The sequence below is a fragment of the Choristoneura fumiferana genome, chromosome 14 (assembly GCF_025370935.1).
Source record: "Choristoneura fumiferana chromosome 14, NRCan_CFum_1, whole genome shotgun sequence".
In the NCBI taxonomy this organism is placed as follows: domain Eukaryota; kingdom Metazoa; phylum Arthropoda; class Insecta; order Lepidoptera; family Tortricidae; genus Choristoneura; species Choristoneura fumiferana.
This window is the reverse complement of record NC_133485.1, coordinates 7,710,522-7,729,246: the sequence shown is the minus strand read 5'-3', so window position 1 is coordinate 7,729,246 and position 18,725 is coordinate 7,710,522. Positions and strand designations below refer to the sequence as shown.

Below are 18,725 nucleotides of genomic sequence, written 5' to 3'. Positions count from 1 at the left end.
TAATTTCTTGTTTTTTATTTATTTCAATGTCATGTTTGAGAAAAGCATTATACAAGCCTCGGCCGAACGTGGGTTGCCGGCTGCATCCCTATCCGGCCTATCCCTATAGCAGGAGGCTCGGCCGTCTATACCTGCTTGGCCGGCAACCCCCTACTTCCCGGCCTATACAGTAATGTACTATTTCTGTTCTGTGTACGTACCTATGTAACAAGGCTGATCAAGCCTTGTTAATTCTTAACCTCTTCCTCATTTTTTTATGTCAAAATTCATTCTCAGCTCAGCAGCCGTACTATAAAGACGTGCTAAAATATCTTATTATTTTGACATTTTACCTATTTGATCACTAATCATAACAGTTCTCACAGTGCAGTGAATTAGTGTTTTTATAACCAGTTTTATCTCACAGTTTTACTTAACCCTATACGAGGGGCACACTAAAATGATCGGGAATAGAATATTTCGGATTGAGTTACAATAAAACCTTTTTTAGAATTTGAATATGGCCTCTTAGAACCTTAATGACATTCAAACAATTAATTTTTTTTTTTAAAACAAACTGTTGGTTTAAAGTTGACATGTCGTTAACAGAAATGGAGCCACGCGTGAACATTTCCGTGCCATAATCAAGTAGCGGAATTTCTCATAGCAAAAATCAAACGTCAAAGGAATTGAACATAAGTTTATCGACTATCGATAATATTCAGTAATTAATAAAACAGAACAAAACATTACATTTGAAATTTACCACGAGCTTTGCGGTGAAGGAAAACATCGTGAGGAACCTGCACAAACTGCGAAGCGATTCAATGGTGCGTGCGAAGTTCCCAATCCGCACTGGGCCGCGTGGGAACTATGGCCCAAGCCCTCTTGTGCTGAGAGGAGGCCTGTGCCCAGCAGTGGACGTATATAGGCTGGGGATGATGAATAAAACAGGAATAATAAGGTACTTTTAAAATAGCGCTTTTTAAGTAAGTTACAATTGAAATATAAAGAGCTTGAGCTGCTTTAAATTAATTTACATTTAGAGCAGTATGACGTTGAAGAATCTTTATTTTAAATAAGTAAGGGATGTTTTTTAATCCATTTGTAAATCGTTTTTCTTTTAGGATTAACCATTTTAATAACACGGGAATGACTAAGAAAAACTCAAGTGACATAAATGTCATAATATGTGACGTTGACGCGATTTATTTTATTTTAATATGGAGATGAAAGTCTCTTATCAAAGAGGTCAAATGTTACAGAATATTGTTACAAGGCGATAACAAGAAGAGTCGATTCGATAACATCGATAACTGGAATAATCGATAAAACTTATGTTCAATTCCTTTGATGTTTGATTTTTGCTATGAGAAATTCCGCTCCTTGGCCATAATTTATCACAATTTTCGTCGCGGCTTATCTCAAGATAAATGTCTCAGCGAACTTGTTTCGATTTATGATGTTGAAGCACAGTCAAACGACAATATACCGCTGGTATGTCGAGTTCCGATTCCGACGCGGTCATGTGTCGCTCAGCACTGTTCCTTCTGCAGGTCGACCAAGAACAGCGGTCACGTCTGAAAACATCGCAGCTGTGCAACTATTATATAGATGATAGTCATGTGACATACGAGGCCGACACTGAAAGTTTTTAGAACTGGCCACATGTAAACAATATAATAAAAAGTAAGTTAACATTTTGAAAATGGAACTCTGCCAATATTATTGAGTATGTGTTTCATTTATTTGTCATTTGTTTTACGATTTGGCGGCAAATTGGAAATTGTCTGTGTCACGTCAACATGACTTTAATGCGAGAAAAATTTCGTGCAATGATTTTTTTAACCCCCTTATTCATAAAACTTAACAAGCCTATGTTAACTAACAAATGCTTTGTCCCTTTCTAATAAATACAATGTCGAAGTGACAGATAAGGACAAACTAATTTTAGCGGCATTTTAACTAAAATAGGTTTGATTGTCGTTTATGAATAAGGGGGTAAGACTTTCGATGTCATTTAAGTCAACAAGAAAGCTATGATAGACTTCGATTGGCCTTTCACAATGAAGCCCCATCTCATGCGACCATTTCAACTGGTTTAATGAGTTTAAACGTGGTCGCACTAATCTCACCGATGACACAGCCGATGATCTGCGTGAGGGACGGCCTTCTACGGCGACGACTGAAAATAACATCAGTGTTGTACGGCGTATGATAGAGACTGACAAAAGAGTGACGTATCAGCAGATTCGGACAAGCTTAGGCATCGGTATGAGTGAAGTGCATAAAATCCTCCATGTATCGGAATGACTGCAATTCAGTCGATATTACATAATGAGCTGTGTGTAAGAAAGCTAGTTTCCCGCTGGGTTCCCCACAATTTGTCTGAAGAGCAAAAGGCGGCTCGTGTAGATTGCTGCCGGAATACTCTGCAACGCTTCAACGGAGGGAAGTCAAATGCCGTTTATAATATCGTCTCAGGTGACGAAGCATGATTTATTCATACGAACCTGAAATAAAACATCAGTCAGCAGTTTGGGTCTTCGAAGACGAGGTCAAACCAACGAAAGTGGTTCACTCCCGCAGCGTATCAAAGAAAATAAATGGTCGCTACGATTGTCTCGAAAAAGGGGCATGTTGCTACAATTCCTTTACAGGAACGCAGAACGGTTACAGCCGAGTGGTATATCGCGGTTTGTTTGCCAGAAATGATAGCCGAACTCCGAAAAAATAACCCGAAACGTCGCATCATCTTACATCACGATAATGCGAGCTCCCATACGGCTCGGAAGACGAATGATTTTTTGAAGCAGGAAAACATTGAGCTGATGAGCCATCCTCCGTACAGTCCTGACCAGAGCCCAAACGCTGCTGCAGGACCACATGCACATGCACGTTGCGGCGCCTGCTGCGGGAGGGGAGGGCGGCTCTACCAATAGCAAAGCCTAAGGTATCGCCAATATTTGGAACAATTATATATTTTTTTCTTTTAGAAATATAAAAATTTACTCGCAAATGTGATGAAAAACATTGTATGTCGCACGGGCAGTACTAGAATTACGAACATCGACTCATTAAAGCCCTGTCTTCGACTTCGGGCTTCTAAATAGACTCTCGTTCGTAATTCCTTATTTACCGCCTTAAGAAACAATGTACTATTAGCTATACCGTGCATGTGGTTTTTCTTATTCCCGATCATTTCAGTGTGCTGTGCCCCTCGTAACAGACTTTGAAGGCACAATTTTGTAAGTCCTACAACATTTATAACTCTTTTATTTTACAAACTTCCAAATTTATTAGTTTTTATACTAAGTTGGTTTTTGTATACAATCTTTGAACATCATCTCTCCTGCCTTTACTTCGACTTACCTCATCATCTGTCGCTTCGCATCGCGACACCTATATTCATATGCCACGCCACAAGTACATGTGATATTTTGCTGTATTGAATCTACATTCCACTTATAAAAATAAGTAATTCGGACTGCATTCAGCGATTTACTTGAAAATTGCCTGCCTCATCCAGGAATTGACACAAAAAATACAAAATAAAAAGACTAAGAACTACTAATTACTTCACAGTAATATTTTAATTTGAACGCAGATATTCAAAATGTGTTCGAATTTCGAACATACCTAACATGTTTGGAATTTGAATTTGGAATACCTACGCGTAATATTTCTTAAGTTATGGACTAACTAAACTACGCGATGGCTGTACTTGCGTACAATACAGCTTAAATAATAAATATCACAAGTAGGTATATTTCTGTAATGTATACCGTACTTTGACTGCGCCGAAATAAGTGAGCCCACTCGTTAGGAATCATGACCATGACAGAAAGTTGTGCTGGCAATTACCGTAGATATATCTAAATTTCTAATCTTTGTAATTAGTAGGGTGGTGGGTGGTCAACTAACGTATTATTGCTACGACTGAGGTTAAGACAATAAAACGTCTAGTACTGTAAATCATAAGTGATCATTTAATAAACCTCTTACTAATACAAAACAAAAACGAGGTTCTTAACAAATCGAGTACAAATTTAACATTTTTAAACTAACAGTTTAGGTAAGTAAGTACTCTTACAAATTTGGAATTTCCGAAGTCAACCAAAAAAAAATAAATACTTAAATTCGTTATTATTGCCTAAGCAAATCTAAACCTAACTATTTGAACTGTTTACTGCCCATGGCCAGTGATAAGGTGCTTTACGTGGTGGCATACTGATGGCCCATTGGCCCAACTTCGAATGAACAATTCCAGATAAAAGACGCTAGGATTAATTGGATGAACCCTACGAATTGGTACCCGCTTTTTTAGCCCTTTGCTACGCCCTGCTTACATGAGGCGAAATTACTGCACAAGTCTTGTCGAATTTATATCCCACTCACATGGCTTGCGCGAGTAGGATAGAATTACGCTTGCAATTTTACTAGTACGCGTTTACAAGGGAGAGGGGTTCGATCATGACTCATCAAAATATTACCCTGCTACACCATCATTCAGGACCTACACTTATTTTTAAATCATCACAGACTACAAAGACACATTCTAACATTTAAAGATAACTTTGTACATGTAAAAGCCAAGAATTTTTAACCGCCACATAGGTTATTTTACACTGGGACTTTATACAAAGTGAGATTCCGTACAGTAGATTACTAATTATGATTATATAAAAAGCCGACGAAAGAATCAGAGTCAACAATTAGAAGAGTCTGATATATGGTACTTTACAAAATCTAGATAAACCTATATTATAACGCAACTATATTAAAATTTAAACTGAACAACTTTAATAATAACATCACAGAAAGGCTGGGCTTTAATAAAAATAACTAGTGTGACAAGATAGTCTGAAGAAAACAAAAACTTAAGGACAGTTCTCAACTTAAAACTACTGAAAAAAAAAAACATTGCAATCTTATACTCACTATGAAGTATAAGTACAACAAAATTATACCGGTGTCATTACAAATCATGTACTGTTTGTTCTATTGATGCTGGAATATGTGGCGTTATCTGGAAACGGGTACCTTGTTGTCGGTTGTAGTTTCCGAGATAATCGCGTTCAAAGTAAAATGTCGAAAAAAATCGTTATTTCTGTTTTTACTCTTTATTAATAAGCAAGGTCTAAATTTTAATTTGACAGAGACACAAGTTTTTAAATCCATTTTTTATGAGTTAAAACATCCCTTAAAGTTTAGTAAGAAAGGTACCTTATTGTCTGTGCCGCTCTTGAATGCTTTCTGTGCGCTCGGTATCGGTTTGGAAGACGTATCGGACGTCGGTACTTTGTCGGCGCGTCATCATCATTATCATCATCATCCCAGCCTATACGTCCCACTGCTGGGCACAGGCCTCCTCTCAGAATGAGAGAGCTTGGGCAGTAGTTCCCACGCGGGCCCAGTGCGGAGCTTGTCGGCGCGTAAAAAAACGTCAATCAGAATCATCATAAAATGCGTTTAATTAGAGTAAGGTAAATCATCAATAACTGGCCACCATCAGGCATTAGCCAGTTAGGGCCTTATCACACTAGCAATTTGCGGGCGAGTTGAAAGCGAGGCGAGCGCGCAGGTAGTTCGCTTAAAGCGCGTAACGATTTCACCGCGAGCACGCAACGATATCGCCGCGAGCGCGCAACGATGTCGCTGCGAGTTCGCTGCGTTAGCGTTTTTGGCGCTAAAGCAGCTAACTCGCTACACGCTCGCAGCAGCGCGCGCGCACGCGGCGATGTCGTTGCACGCTTGCCTCGCTTTCAACTCTCCCGCAAATCGCTAGTGTGATAAGGCCCTTATTGACGATTTACGCCAATTTCTTTTTCTTTTTTTATTATTGGACTGGATGGCAAACGAGCAAGTGGGTCACCTGATGGTAAGAGATTACCACCGCCCATAGACACCTGCAACACCAGGGGCATTGCAGATGCGTTGCCAACCTAGAGGCCTAAGATGGGATACCTCAAGTGCCAGTAATTTCACCGGCTGTCTAACTCTCCACGCCGAAACACAACAATGCAAACAAATAGCAGTTTTCACGGCAGGATTAGCGAGCAAGATGGTGGTAGCAATCCGGGCGGACCTTGCACAAGGTCCTACCACCTGCAGGTCTTTAGAGGTTGATTTATAATAATAATAATAATAACGATTAATAGTTACAACTACAAATAAAAGCATTTTTTTAGATCTTATTCTTAACTATGTCACTAAACATTTTACGTCCGACAATAAGGTACCTTTTCAAATACGTTAATCATCTAGTGTTTTTTGAGACAAAATTATAGGTTTTTGGTAAGAGTTTTAATACTACAGTGTACTTAAATTAAGACTATTAAAATTAATCGTAAGTTATTAGTCGTTTTCAAATGATATCAATTCATATCATTAAATATTTTACCACCGACGATAAGGTACCTTTTCGAAAATATATAGTGATTGTGCCAACTTTTTACTAAACTTTACCTTGAATTCTGAGACTGAAAAAACTAGTTTTTCAGATTGTCGAGTTAATTTGGTCTCATTTGGCTATGTTTTAGCGTATTAAATATAATGACCCGGATAACTCACGTCTTAAATCGAGTTTAGCTCGACTTGTTTTGGGCTAATCCGTAGCCCTTCGCCGACCTAAACTCGATTTAAGACGTGAGTTATCCGGGTCATTATATTTAATGAGTTAGTCTCACGGTAGTTTCATGTTTTAGCGTACTAAATATAAACGTTTGTTGATATTGACTGTTTAATTACATTAGTAAACCACAAAGTTATATTTGTTAAAGTATTTTTTTATATAATAAACAACGTTAATTCAAAACGGAGTAGTTCTTATTTAGTGTCCAATTACGCATTATATTTTTTCATTTGATAAAATCCAATGGAAATATACTATAAATAGAAAATTAAGTAAAAAAAAATCCATCAACCTTTTTTTTTCTTTATGCACTTTGGCAAGGTAAACTATAGGAAAACAGTTGTTCAATTACAAAATTGTTCTTGAAACCTGAAAGCCCGTACAATCTACTCCTCAAATAGCATCTTATCTAAGTAACTTCCAACAACAACATACTTTTATTGGGTGTATAAGTTTGAATTCAATTTTGTCATAATCACCTTTTCTGGCTTTTGAGGTTCAACAATTTTTTTTTAAATATCTATTAAACCTACATGCATGTTTCTTACATGGTTCGATAGCTAAATGTATGTAGATTATGGGGATATCAATAACTCAATACCGACAACAAGGTACCTTTTCCCAGATAACGCCACATATAATCTTAAAATTATGTAATTGCTTATTCCTAAAATACTTGTCAATATAGTGGCAGTCTTTTTGTTATGACGGTAGCTTAATAACTATAGTTTCCTTATTATTTAGTAGTGTTTTAAACGTTAATCCGTCAACGGATTAATTGTTCTTTCTACGTGTTGTATTTACTAAGCATAGCTTAAACATTCACAGCGGCACCAGCACCAATAAATCAATGTCCACATCAACAGCTCCTGCCTACCATTCTTCGTCTGGCTCCTGGCCTCCAGAGACCGCAGCAGACGCGTCATTGAAATTCTAGAATAAAAAAAAATAGCATTAGACTTCGTTTCCATCAGAGATGTACGAACGAAGTAGCTGAACGGTGCGCGGATGTGAAACGCGACTGTTTCCACCTGAGATGTGTGAGGTAGCTGAGAGGTTAGAGGATATGTAGTGGGCTCTTTTCAAATAAGCAAGCGGGGTGCGATGAGGTGGGAGCGGAGCACGCGCGCCACTGGCCGCTACCACGAATAGTAACTGAATACTTCGTTGAAGCCATGGTGGCCTAGTGGTTTGACCTATCGCCTCTCAAGCAGAGGGTCGTGGGTTCGAACCCCGGCTCGCACCTCTGAGTTTTTCGAAATTCATGTGCGGAATTACATTTGAAATTTACCACGAGCTTTGCGGTGAAGGAAAACATCGTGAGGAAACCTGCACAAACCTGCGAAGCGATTCAATGGTGCGTGCGAAGTTCCCAATCCGCACTGGGCCCGCGTGGGAACTATGGCCCAAGCCCTCTTGTTCTGAGAGGAGGCCACAGCACAGTGGGCACAGGCCCAGCAGTGGGACTAGGGATTGCAGTACCGGTACTGAAACCGAATTTGTATTTCCCGGTACTGGATCTACTCCAGTACCGGGAAATACCGGGAAATTCGATACTTTCGGTACTAGAGGAAAAAATGTGTTAAATGCTTGTTATGCGTTAACTAAAACGTTAAAAATTGTTTTATAGAAGTTTAATAAATAAAATATGAATCACTGAAATTACCCTCCCTCTGTAACTCAATTATTGAGCATCTTCAACCCTTGCTTGGCTCAAAGCGCGAAGCTGCCCTTAGAGACGGTACTTATGCATCCCAATCCCGATACCGGAATAGCGCTTCGCAATAGCAAAGCAGTCCTTCAGCGAAGTGTGCGGTACTTTGCCAATACGTACTGGTCTAATCTCGGTCGCACCATTCAAATTTGTGCAGATAAGGGAAATATTAGCGGTGTTTATGAAGGTATCAAGCAGGCCCTTGGTCCCGTCATTAAAAAGTCACAAAATCAGCTCAAGTGTGGAAAAAGTCCTGGCGGTGACGGCACCCAAGCCATGTGCGACGCTAACATCGTCACCTTATACAAAGGGAAAGGTGATCGCGGCGACTGCAACTGCTACCGCGGTATTGCCCTTTTAAGCATAGTTGGTAAACTTTTTGGTCGACTCGTCTTGTGTAAAATCCAAAAACTTGCAGAACGCATCTATCCTGAGGCGCAATGGTGTTCGCTCCCAGCGATCCACAGTAGATACGATCTTCATACTTCTTCAGTTACAGGAGAAGTGTAGGGAGCAGAACACCCCTCTTTACGTCGCTTTCGTTGACCTTAACAAAGCGTTCGATACAGTAAGCAGGGAAGGTCTTTATTCTGCGCTCGAGAGCATTGGGTGTCCGCCAAAACTTCTAAGCCTGGTAAAGTCATTGCACGAAGGCATAAAAGAGTTTTAGATTACAACGGCAACACATCGGAGCCGTTTGATGTTCGCAGAGGTGTGCGTCAGGGCTGCGTTCTGGCTCCTACCTTGTTCAGAATATAGTTCGCACTAATATTAGGTACGAACAGCTTTCGGTGATACCGAACGGGGTATTCATCTGCACCCGAGGGGGCGACGGAAAGATGTTAAATATCTCTCGCCTCAAATCCATAAAACATCGTGAGCATTTACAGCTTGATAAAAGTTAAAAATATTAAAATTATTATATATTTTTGTGGTACCGGAATTCCCGGGAAATGAGTTTCGTTTCCCGGTACTGAGGGCGATGAAATTTCCCGGGAATTCCCGGGAGCAATCCCTAAGTGGGACGTATATAGACTGGGATGATGATGATGATGACTTCGTAACACATCCCTTGGAACACATACCTCGCACATCTCTGGTGGAAATGCAGCCTTAGTAAATGTGGTACCTTGCTACCATACTCAGGTTACTTCTGGTTTGAATACACAATGGCATAAACAATGGTTTAGAGAACATTAACGTGGAGCATTAACTTGACATCCCTGAGTGTGGCTGTGAGACGAGATCAAATTTGTACAAAATTTACATAGGATTTAAACTCTGTACCTGGTATCCATCTGTCCACTTTGCAAAGAACAAAAATGTTATTAAATTTTAGTAAAAGAAATTCCAAGGAAAGTACAAGGAGTGCTATGCTACCAGAAAACAGTGTCATTTTTATACATATTATATGTGTGACTTATTCTATGTCGTTTTGTATTTTGATTCTATTAGGGGTATCATTATGAATTAAATTTAACTGTAGGCGTTTTACCCCCAAAACAGAAAAAACAAGAGTCAAGCAGGCGCTTTGCGTGTGCCACTAGTATGCGGAGTTCCACTCAACGCGAGCCAATCCGCTGCAGAGGCTTGTGAGAGACGCTTGTCCGAACAAAAAAAAATACTGTAAGAAATATGCGTTACTGTACCATTTCTGAATGCAAAAATGATAGCCTCATCAAAAACATCACCCATAGTGGCCAAGTTTGTATCATCGTGCATCGGTAAGTATTATTTCAGTTTAATTTTGCAAGTTTCTAACCCTTAAATGCATATTGTTGCCAAATGTCTACAGAACATTAGACAGCTCACAGATGTTTAAAAAACCGGCCAAGAGCGAGTCGGACACGCCCAAAATAGGGTTCCGTAGCCATTACGAAAAAATTATGTAATCTTTTTCTAAGAATTTCATATTTTATACGGAATCTTCCATAGTTTAGGTATATTTTATACCTTAGGCTGCTATTTACTCTTAAACTACTAATAAGTCTCAAGGAAATTTAACCGTTATATACCTTTTATATACCTAGTTTGATATACTTACTACCATCCTGAATTTTTTCAAATTTTTCCACCCACCGGTTTAGATTTTAGAGGGGGGGGGAGCTCGATTTTAATGAAAATTTGCACTTTTAAGTTGAATATTTTGAAAACAAATCGCTGAATGGAAAAGTCGTCATAGCAAACCCCTAATGGTTTTAAAGGACCTATCCAACGATACCCCACACTATACGGTTGCATGAGAAAAAAAAAATCACCGCCACTTTACGTCTATGGGATACCATTAAATTTTTTTTTTAAATTTTTTTATTGTACCATTTTGTCGGCATAGTTTACATATATATTCGTGCAAAATTACAGCTTTATAGCATTGATAGTCCCTGAGCAAAGCCGCGGACGGACGGACAGACACACCGACATGGCGAAACTATAAATAAATATAAAATATCAAATAAATATCATGGGACACTTGACACCAATTGTCCTAGTCCCAAACTAAGCAAAGCTTGTACTATGGATACTAGGCAACGGATAAACATACTTATATAGATAAATACATACTTAACTTCATATTAAACATACAACATACGAGAACAAACATTCGTATTATTCATACAAATATCTGCCCCGGCCGGGATTCGAACCCGGGACCTTAATCTTCGTAGTCAAGTTCTCTAACCACTCTGCCATCCGGTCGTCATAAGGGCTCCGTTTTTGCCATTTTGGCTCCGGAACCCTAAAAAGGCATTAAGTGCCTGAACGCACCTTTATACCAAACTTCAATTATTGGACTACGGAAATAACTGGCAACACTAAAATCTGCGTATTTTTTATAATTTAGTTTTTTTTTTATTTTTAAAAAATAAAAGCTGGATTTTTTTTTTCTAGATCATACATCCAATTAATTAAGCATTAACATTTATTTCTACCAAAAATAAAAAATCATGCATTTATTGCATGGGCTAATTCTATTCCGTAAGAGATTATTAGCCATGTCATGTATGATACAAAGAAGAGTACTCTTTCGAATAAAAAAATAATTTTGAAAATCGGTCCACAATTGACGGAGTAATCAGTGAACATACATAAAAAAAAAAAACATTGGAATGTAGAACCTCCTCCTTTTTTGAAGTCTGGTAAAAATAAACTTTACTTAAAAATTATAAGGTCGGTTTTTGTCTGTGTCGTAAAACGATGCGGTTCGAGAATTTTCACTATTAAACTATACATATATTGACCTCATATAGATGTTTCTTTTTTATCATACTTTAGTTTCGCTAGTCACTGCATGTGGCAGCACATACCTGTACAATACACTCCTCCTGTTGCGTGGTTTTTAAGTCTTTTTTTTATTTATTTATTCTCATTAACAGCTCAAAGCTGTCGAATCGAAGAACAGCATATTGTTAATGTATTCCGCGAAAAAAAAATCTATTGAAAATACGTACGCAGGTATAGCGCGCAATTGGTGTACTTACTCTGACGTCGCTGCCGCCATATTTGTTGCCCTGGTAAGTGGCAGTGCCTCCTCCTTGCAAGAAGTCTGGTATGGGTTGGTCGGCTTGCCGTAGAATTTTGGCCAAATCAGCCGCTAAGCCCGCATCCTAAAAATTTCAAAATTCAAATTAAATTCACTACCACAATTACACCAAAACAATAAAATGTTTAGTGAAGAAAAAAATAATCATTTGAGAATTGAATTTAGTAATTTTTTAAATATCTATAAAACTTTGCTCTATGCTATGCAGTAGATAAAGCGTTACTTTTGTGCGACGTCACATGCTAATATTTCATTTACTGTCTAATCTTGAATTTCAAACCTTTGTTTTATATAACCGTCCGATCCGCCCAAGCTTTGATTTAAAATAAAAAAATAGTCAAACACCGTATGCAGACGATTGAGGACAGTTTTAAAGGTGCGCTTACACGGGCAAATTTTTTTAAGCGATAATTGCTCGGCAACCCGTATGGATCAATCTGGAGTAATTAGTGGAGCGATATGCAGCAATTTCAAAAAAATGCGGCAATTGTTTCTGCAATATTGCTTCTAATTGTTAGATATATTCCATATTGCTCATGTCGCTGATACGAATTGCGGAATATATCCAGTGGGTACAGAAATTCAAGTCAATTTGTTTTCTATCTCCAGCACACCAGCGAGCGGCGGGCAGTGTTGCACCTCCTCTTAGTGTTTAGTTATGTGAATTTGTCTAGTGAAATTTAATATGAAATTAAGTCTATGAAGTTAACAGGAAAATGCTGTCATGTATTTTATATGTAGTTTATTTTTCTAGACATGTATTAAAAAGAAATATGTAATTTATTTCAGATAACTATGATCCATAATTTGTGTGCAACATTACATATTCATCAGCAAGACTTAACATAAAATAACCTAATTATTAAAAATAAAATCAATTTAATTAAAATTAAGACCAAAATTTAGAAATGACTATGATCTAATTCACCACACGATGAATTTTGCTTCCGTCTTGCTAAAATGTTCGCATCCAGATACGCGTATTCCTTTTCTTTCTTTTTTGCTTTTGATTCATGATAATAAAAGCGCTACAAGCAGCCCGCAACAAGAAAAATGTCGTCCATGGCGAGCGTAATTTTTCAACTGAATTGCTCGTGTATGAAAGTAAATATTTTGCCAAATTGACGTTTGTTGCCGTTGCCGTCAATGGCTTGATATTTTGTCATGTCGCAATCGACCATCACTGCTCATAATTGAGCAATTTTTGTTGTCCGTGTAAGCGCACCTTAAGGTATGCATAATTTTCCCAGGATAAAGAGGATTCATGTGTTAATTCAGGTATTTAATTACGTGCCCCAAATTTCATTTAAATCCGTCGAGACGTTTTTGCGTGATGGGATTGGGTTAGCAAACATTCAATCTTTTACATTTTTATTAATAGTTATTGCTTACTATTTTGTGGTGTTCAATACAACGTGTTTTTTTTATATCCGTTAACTTCGGCAGACGACTCAGTTCATTGATATAAACTACAGGATAATTAAATTTTTCGCGAAATAAAAAAATTGCATTATAATAGCTTCACATTCATTGTTAATTGTTAAAATATAAAATAAACTTGACAAGTGACATTGACGAGGCACAAAAAGCATCAAAAAATCCACATATTTAACTTTCTTATGCTAAATAATGTGTGAATTAAACGGATTAGTTACGGACTGAAAAAAAAAAAAATTATCATAACACTTTATTATCTTTTAAACAGTAAGAGTTAGCCCACTAATGTCTCAGAGAAATTAACTTCATTTGACCTGTAGATTGTCCCCTTACCTTAATTAAATTTAACGGATATAACAAATAATACGGTGTATATTGAGGTCATTTATTGTATTGTATAGGATTAATAAAATGAAGAAACAGTGTGCTTACTTGATCCGCATCAAAGTAAGATACTGCTTTTCCTCGGTTGCCGACGCGCCCGGTCCGCCCAATTCTATGCACATACTCATCTATGCTCTTTGGCAGGTCGTAATTCACCACTATGTCAACATTTTTGATGTCTGAAATTATAATAAACATACATTCATAGAGTTCTTCATTATATTAGTTATAACTACACTGCTTACATAATTTTAAAAAATCCCGGTGAAGGCGGCAATGTCGAAACCGAAATGTTACAACTTTACTTGGTTTGGATAGGTATTTAACTAAATGTAAACAAAAAAACGTCAATTGGTGTCTTAAATATTTAAATTCCCCCATTATACTATCTAAACATTTGTGACAATCCTTAGCGTCCTTATGGCAGACTGCCATAAGGACCTTTTTGCTATGGATTGTCACATTTACATTTCTGTATTTACACTAGTCTAATTGTATTACAATGATAGATAAGTAAAATGTTTAAAATCCTTGAATGTACCAAATCTGGCAGCTGAAGTTTGTATACATTTAGTTAAATACCTATCCAAACCAAGTATAAGTGTACTACAATGTTACAATCCGTGAGCTCTTAGATGAAACCATAGAAGTATAACAAGCATAGAAACCGCCTTAAAATAGAAATTCAGTAACTGCTTTCGGTCTCGTTCTATCTTATGGCAAAAAAATATATGTTAGAACAAGATAAATTATTTACTCTTTGTTTCAATTTTATAGTTTGTCACAAGATGAACTGTCATGTCATTTGGTTATATAGGTTAAAATTCCACGCAGCCAAATTAAAAATACTTTGCTTCAAAGTCTGACAGTTTGTTTATTGGACAATTTTAATTGTGCGCGTGTTCATTGTTTATGAATTTCAAATGGACACGTTGTGATTGCGTTGTGGTATTTTAATATTTTTTCAGTACTTAGTTGAATTTAGTCGCTGCACTTATTATTTCCCTTATTTACTCATACTCATACTATTGGTAATATCATTATTACATGTAATTTTGTTAAATTATTGTAATATATTCTAAAAACTAATTAATTAACCCTTTACCAGGCCCCTTAGAACTAGCGTGTCTTCATACGTACTTTATATACTGGTACAACCGTATTTAACGCCTTGTAAAAAATGTATTTACGAAAGTCGGAGATGTTCCTTTAAACCAGAAATAAAAATGTGGGTTACGGTTATCCCATCGCCTGTCTAAGTAATTAACTGTCATACTCGATTCTGTCTTATTATATTCTTGATCAGGCGAAGGGATATATTCCTCCCACATCTTATTCTTCAGGGAAATTCTTTAAAAGGAGATTTTACAGCTAGATACATGAATTCGCTCTAGGTTGAACACAAAAACAGTTTTATTACTTACGCGAGTTTTTATGACACGACAAGACAATTTACCGGGCCATGGGAAGAATAGCTCCCGCACAGTTAAACTCTAATAAGGCCATGGGATAATGTCAACCCACATCCTAATTTTGGTCATACACAAAAATGCATGAATATTTAGCAATGTTTAAAATTACATTACCTTTTAACACTCAAAATCTATAAAATATCAAAGAATTGTTCGATCTATGTAATTCTGTTTCAAAGAAATTAAGGAAAGTGTTCCAATTTCTCCGTAGTTTACTGAAATTAGAGTTCAAGTTAATCTAAACGGCTGCCAAAGATATATTACGCGATTTAGAAGCGTGTTGTGAATGAAGATAATAAAATACTATTTTCAGGGATCGACAAAATATTTTGTAGGAGGTTTGGAGTTAAAACCTGACTACGGTAACCGATAGGAGATGTGGGAGGAATATATCCCTTCGCCTGGTAAAGGGTTAAATAATTTTCAGTAAATAATAGCCGTTGGCTGAAATTTAAGGAACTCATCAAAAGTGTAGAAAGTGTGCTCGACAAGCCAGTTTTTCAGTCTTTTTTTAAAAATGTCTAACGACGGAGCCGAAGTAATTGTCTCGGGCAACTTGTTGTACACCGTCGGGCCTACAACATGAGTCACTTTGCCGGACTTAGCGAGCCGTCGCTTGACTGGACGGAGCCTTTGAGGGTTACGCAGCGAGTGGGTTGCCATATCAGCGCGCCTACCATACATGCAAAGATTACTATAAACATATACACCAGTTTGGAATATTACAAGCGAGGGCAGTGTGAGTATTCCTAACTCTTTCAAATACATTCTTGCTGACGTCTCTTGACTCATCTCAACGACTGCCCGTACAGCTCTTTTTTGCAACCTGAATACACGCTGGTAATCAGCCGCACTCGGCGCCATTTATTTATTTATTATTTGACTAGCTTTTGCTCGCGGCTTCGCCCGCATGGAATTCGGTTATCCCGCGCTGTTCCCACGGGAACTGTGCATTTTTCCGGGATAAAAAGTAGCCTATGTTACTCTCTGGCCCATAAACTATCTCTATGCCAAAAATCACGTCGATCCCTCGCTCCGTTTCGACTGGAAGAACGGACAAACATACACTTTCGCATTTATAATATTATTATGGATTTTTTTGACAATAATTTTAAATTTTATTTGTTTAAGGTAAAACAGATGACAACAGCAGCAAGTTCGGAAATTAATTATAAAAGAAAAATTGCTGCTTATTGTTATAGCCTAAACTGAATAAAAATATTTTGACTGACTGTAGTAGAGCCTGTACTCAAGGGTGGGTCCTCCGTTTTGATTCTGATTTATTTTGATGATTTTTAAAAAGTGATCGGAAATGCGTGCATAACGCAGTAAAATTAAAGATTTAATAATAATCAAAATTCATAAAGCTCGTTTTACATATTGGCCGAAATACATACAATTAAAATGACTAAGTTCACAATGTATATGTTCAGAATGTATACAATCAGAATATATAATAGTTGAAAGAATAACAATTAAAATTCCTATAGTAAGTTTTTCATAATGGTCAAAATACATACGACAAAAATGCCCATGTTCATCATCATCTCCACTCTATTTACGTTGTATGTATTAAACTAGTCTGATAATTCATTGAATAGAAACTTTAGGTGCGACGACGAGCGTAGCGAGGAGGAGCGTGTTAGGTTCAACTATGACCAAAACAAGCACGAGCCGAGCGAGCGAAGCCGACGTGCTGCGGGAGCGGCCGGCGAGTGCCAGAATTGTATTCTATGCATTTTTCTTTGTGAAATTTCAGTGTCGATTATGCATTTCAACCATGATTATGTATTTCAACATTTATAGAAAACATACTGTATAGATGTTGATTGATATTTCATTTAACTATTTATTTATTATAATTTTATGTATTTTGAACGCATACATTATCAATATATGCATTTTGTGCCATATTATGACTTAGAACCATTATGCATTGTAACTATACTCAGCTGCACAAAACTTGGCCCACCCCTCATACAAAATTACCGATTCTTTGCCGCTCAGTATGTTATATATTTTGACCACTATGCATTTCAAGTTTATGCGTGTAGAACTTATGTCAGATAATACGTACCCCTAAAATTAGGCAGTTAAGTCTACACAAATTGCTTTGTTAATGAGAGATTCATATGAGTATTTTGGCCATTATTAGCGCTACGATAGATTTCATTACCCCCACCTAGTACTTCGCACCCAGCGAATACTTCCAAATAAAATAAGTGTGTTAAGGTAGAATACAAGTAGTGTGGTAAGGTGCTCTCAATTTAAATTAACGATGAAAAAATTCGAAAATGCTGATTTTGTTTTATATGTATCATGTCAAAAAGTCATATTGTATTAAAATTAGAAAAAGATAAAGAAGCGTAATATTATTAAAGTAAGGTTTATTTTTATTTATTTATTTGTACTGGTGGTTATTCTTTACATAACTTTTTACTGTAACGAAAAGTTTTGTAAGTTGATAAAAGAACAGAACCGCATATCACGATCGCGCGTCATCGTCAATACCCGAAGCATGCTTCTAAAATCCGAAGGTTTTTTTAAGAGCTCACGGAGTGTACTGTCAATATATTTATAATCTTTTCTCTTTGAACAAAATTATTTAGTCCAAATACTTTCGATTTGATTTCTTTGGAATAAAGATGTATTTTTATATTAAAACATTATAGCAAAGTTACGATTTCTTTCATTGATGATTCTGTAAGGCAGCAATTTGATTATTAATACAATAACAGCCTTATTCATAAAAAATCCTTAATTGAGGTTTGATCGGTCTGTTACTAAGCAGACTGATTAAGCTTGTTAGACGGTTGTCAAAAAGTATGATTCATAAGCGTTTGCTAGCAGTCTGCTAGTTGTAGAGTCGCTGAAAGACGGATTAGACGCTTAATCTTTGCGTAACCCTCCCTTCACTAAAAATATCTTCGGTATGGTTTTTTGCTCTTGTCAAAGTCAGCTGCTCAAACTTGTGGCGGCCATTTTGTGACTTAGCAGGGAGATAAAGGAGGGTCTACGGTCCTCTAACTTTAGCAGAGCCTTGATCGACTGATTAGCGCTAACAAACGTTTACGAATCATGTTTTTTAGCATCGGGCCTTCAAGGAGGCTCTAACTTTTTATGAATAAGGCTGTAAGTGTGTGGGTCCACAATAGTATCAGTTTAGCTTATCGTATATCTACGTGTATTACGGTTGTTATTTTTTTAAACAAAGGCGTCGTAAACTTATGTGCAATTTTAAGTAGAATGACCGACTATGGTACGTACCGAGCCCACGAGCAGCGACCGCTGTGGCCACCAGGATGCAGTGGTGTCCGCTCTTAAAATTCTGTAAGGCCAACTCCCTCTCGCGCTGCATACGGTCTCCGTGAATGGACGACGTTAACATCTGTTGCTCAGACAGCACAGCTGCTATGAAATCCGCATTACGTTTCGTTTCTACGAATACTAGGACGCGCTTGCCGTCTGAAATGAAAAGTGGTAACAGTCGATGCCATAACATAAGTATCTTATTTTCTAAGCAACTTATGAAAAAGTGGATACAAAAGTTGAAGAAGGAGTTTA

At 37.3% G+C, this 18,725-nt stretch overlaps 1 protein-coding gene across 1 annotated transcript in view; it reads right to left on the bottom strand.

Annotated features, from left to right (window-relative positions):
- Positions 1-3,945: 3,945 nt before the first annotated feature.
- Positions 3,946-18,725, bottom strand: part of LOC141434879 (ATP-dependent RNA helicase vasa-like) — a 30,752-nt gene continuing 15,972 nt past the window's right edge. Inside the window, 4 exon segments of the mRNA XM_074097362.1 lie at positions 3,946-7,546; positions 11,807-11,932; positions 13,738-13,868; positions 18,429-18,626. Coding sequence (XP_073953463.1) covers positions 7,487-7,546; positions 11,807-11,932; positions 13,738-13,868; positions 18,429-18,626 — 515 coding nt within the window. The 3' untranslated portion in view covers positions 3,946-7,486.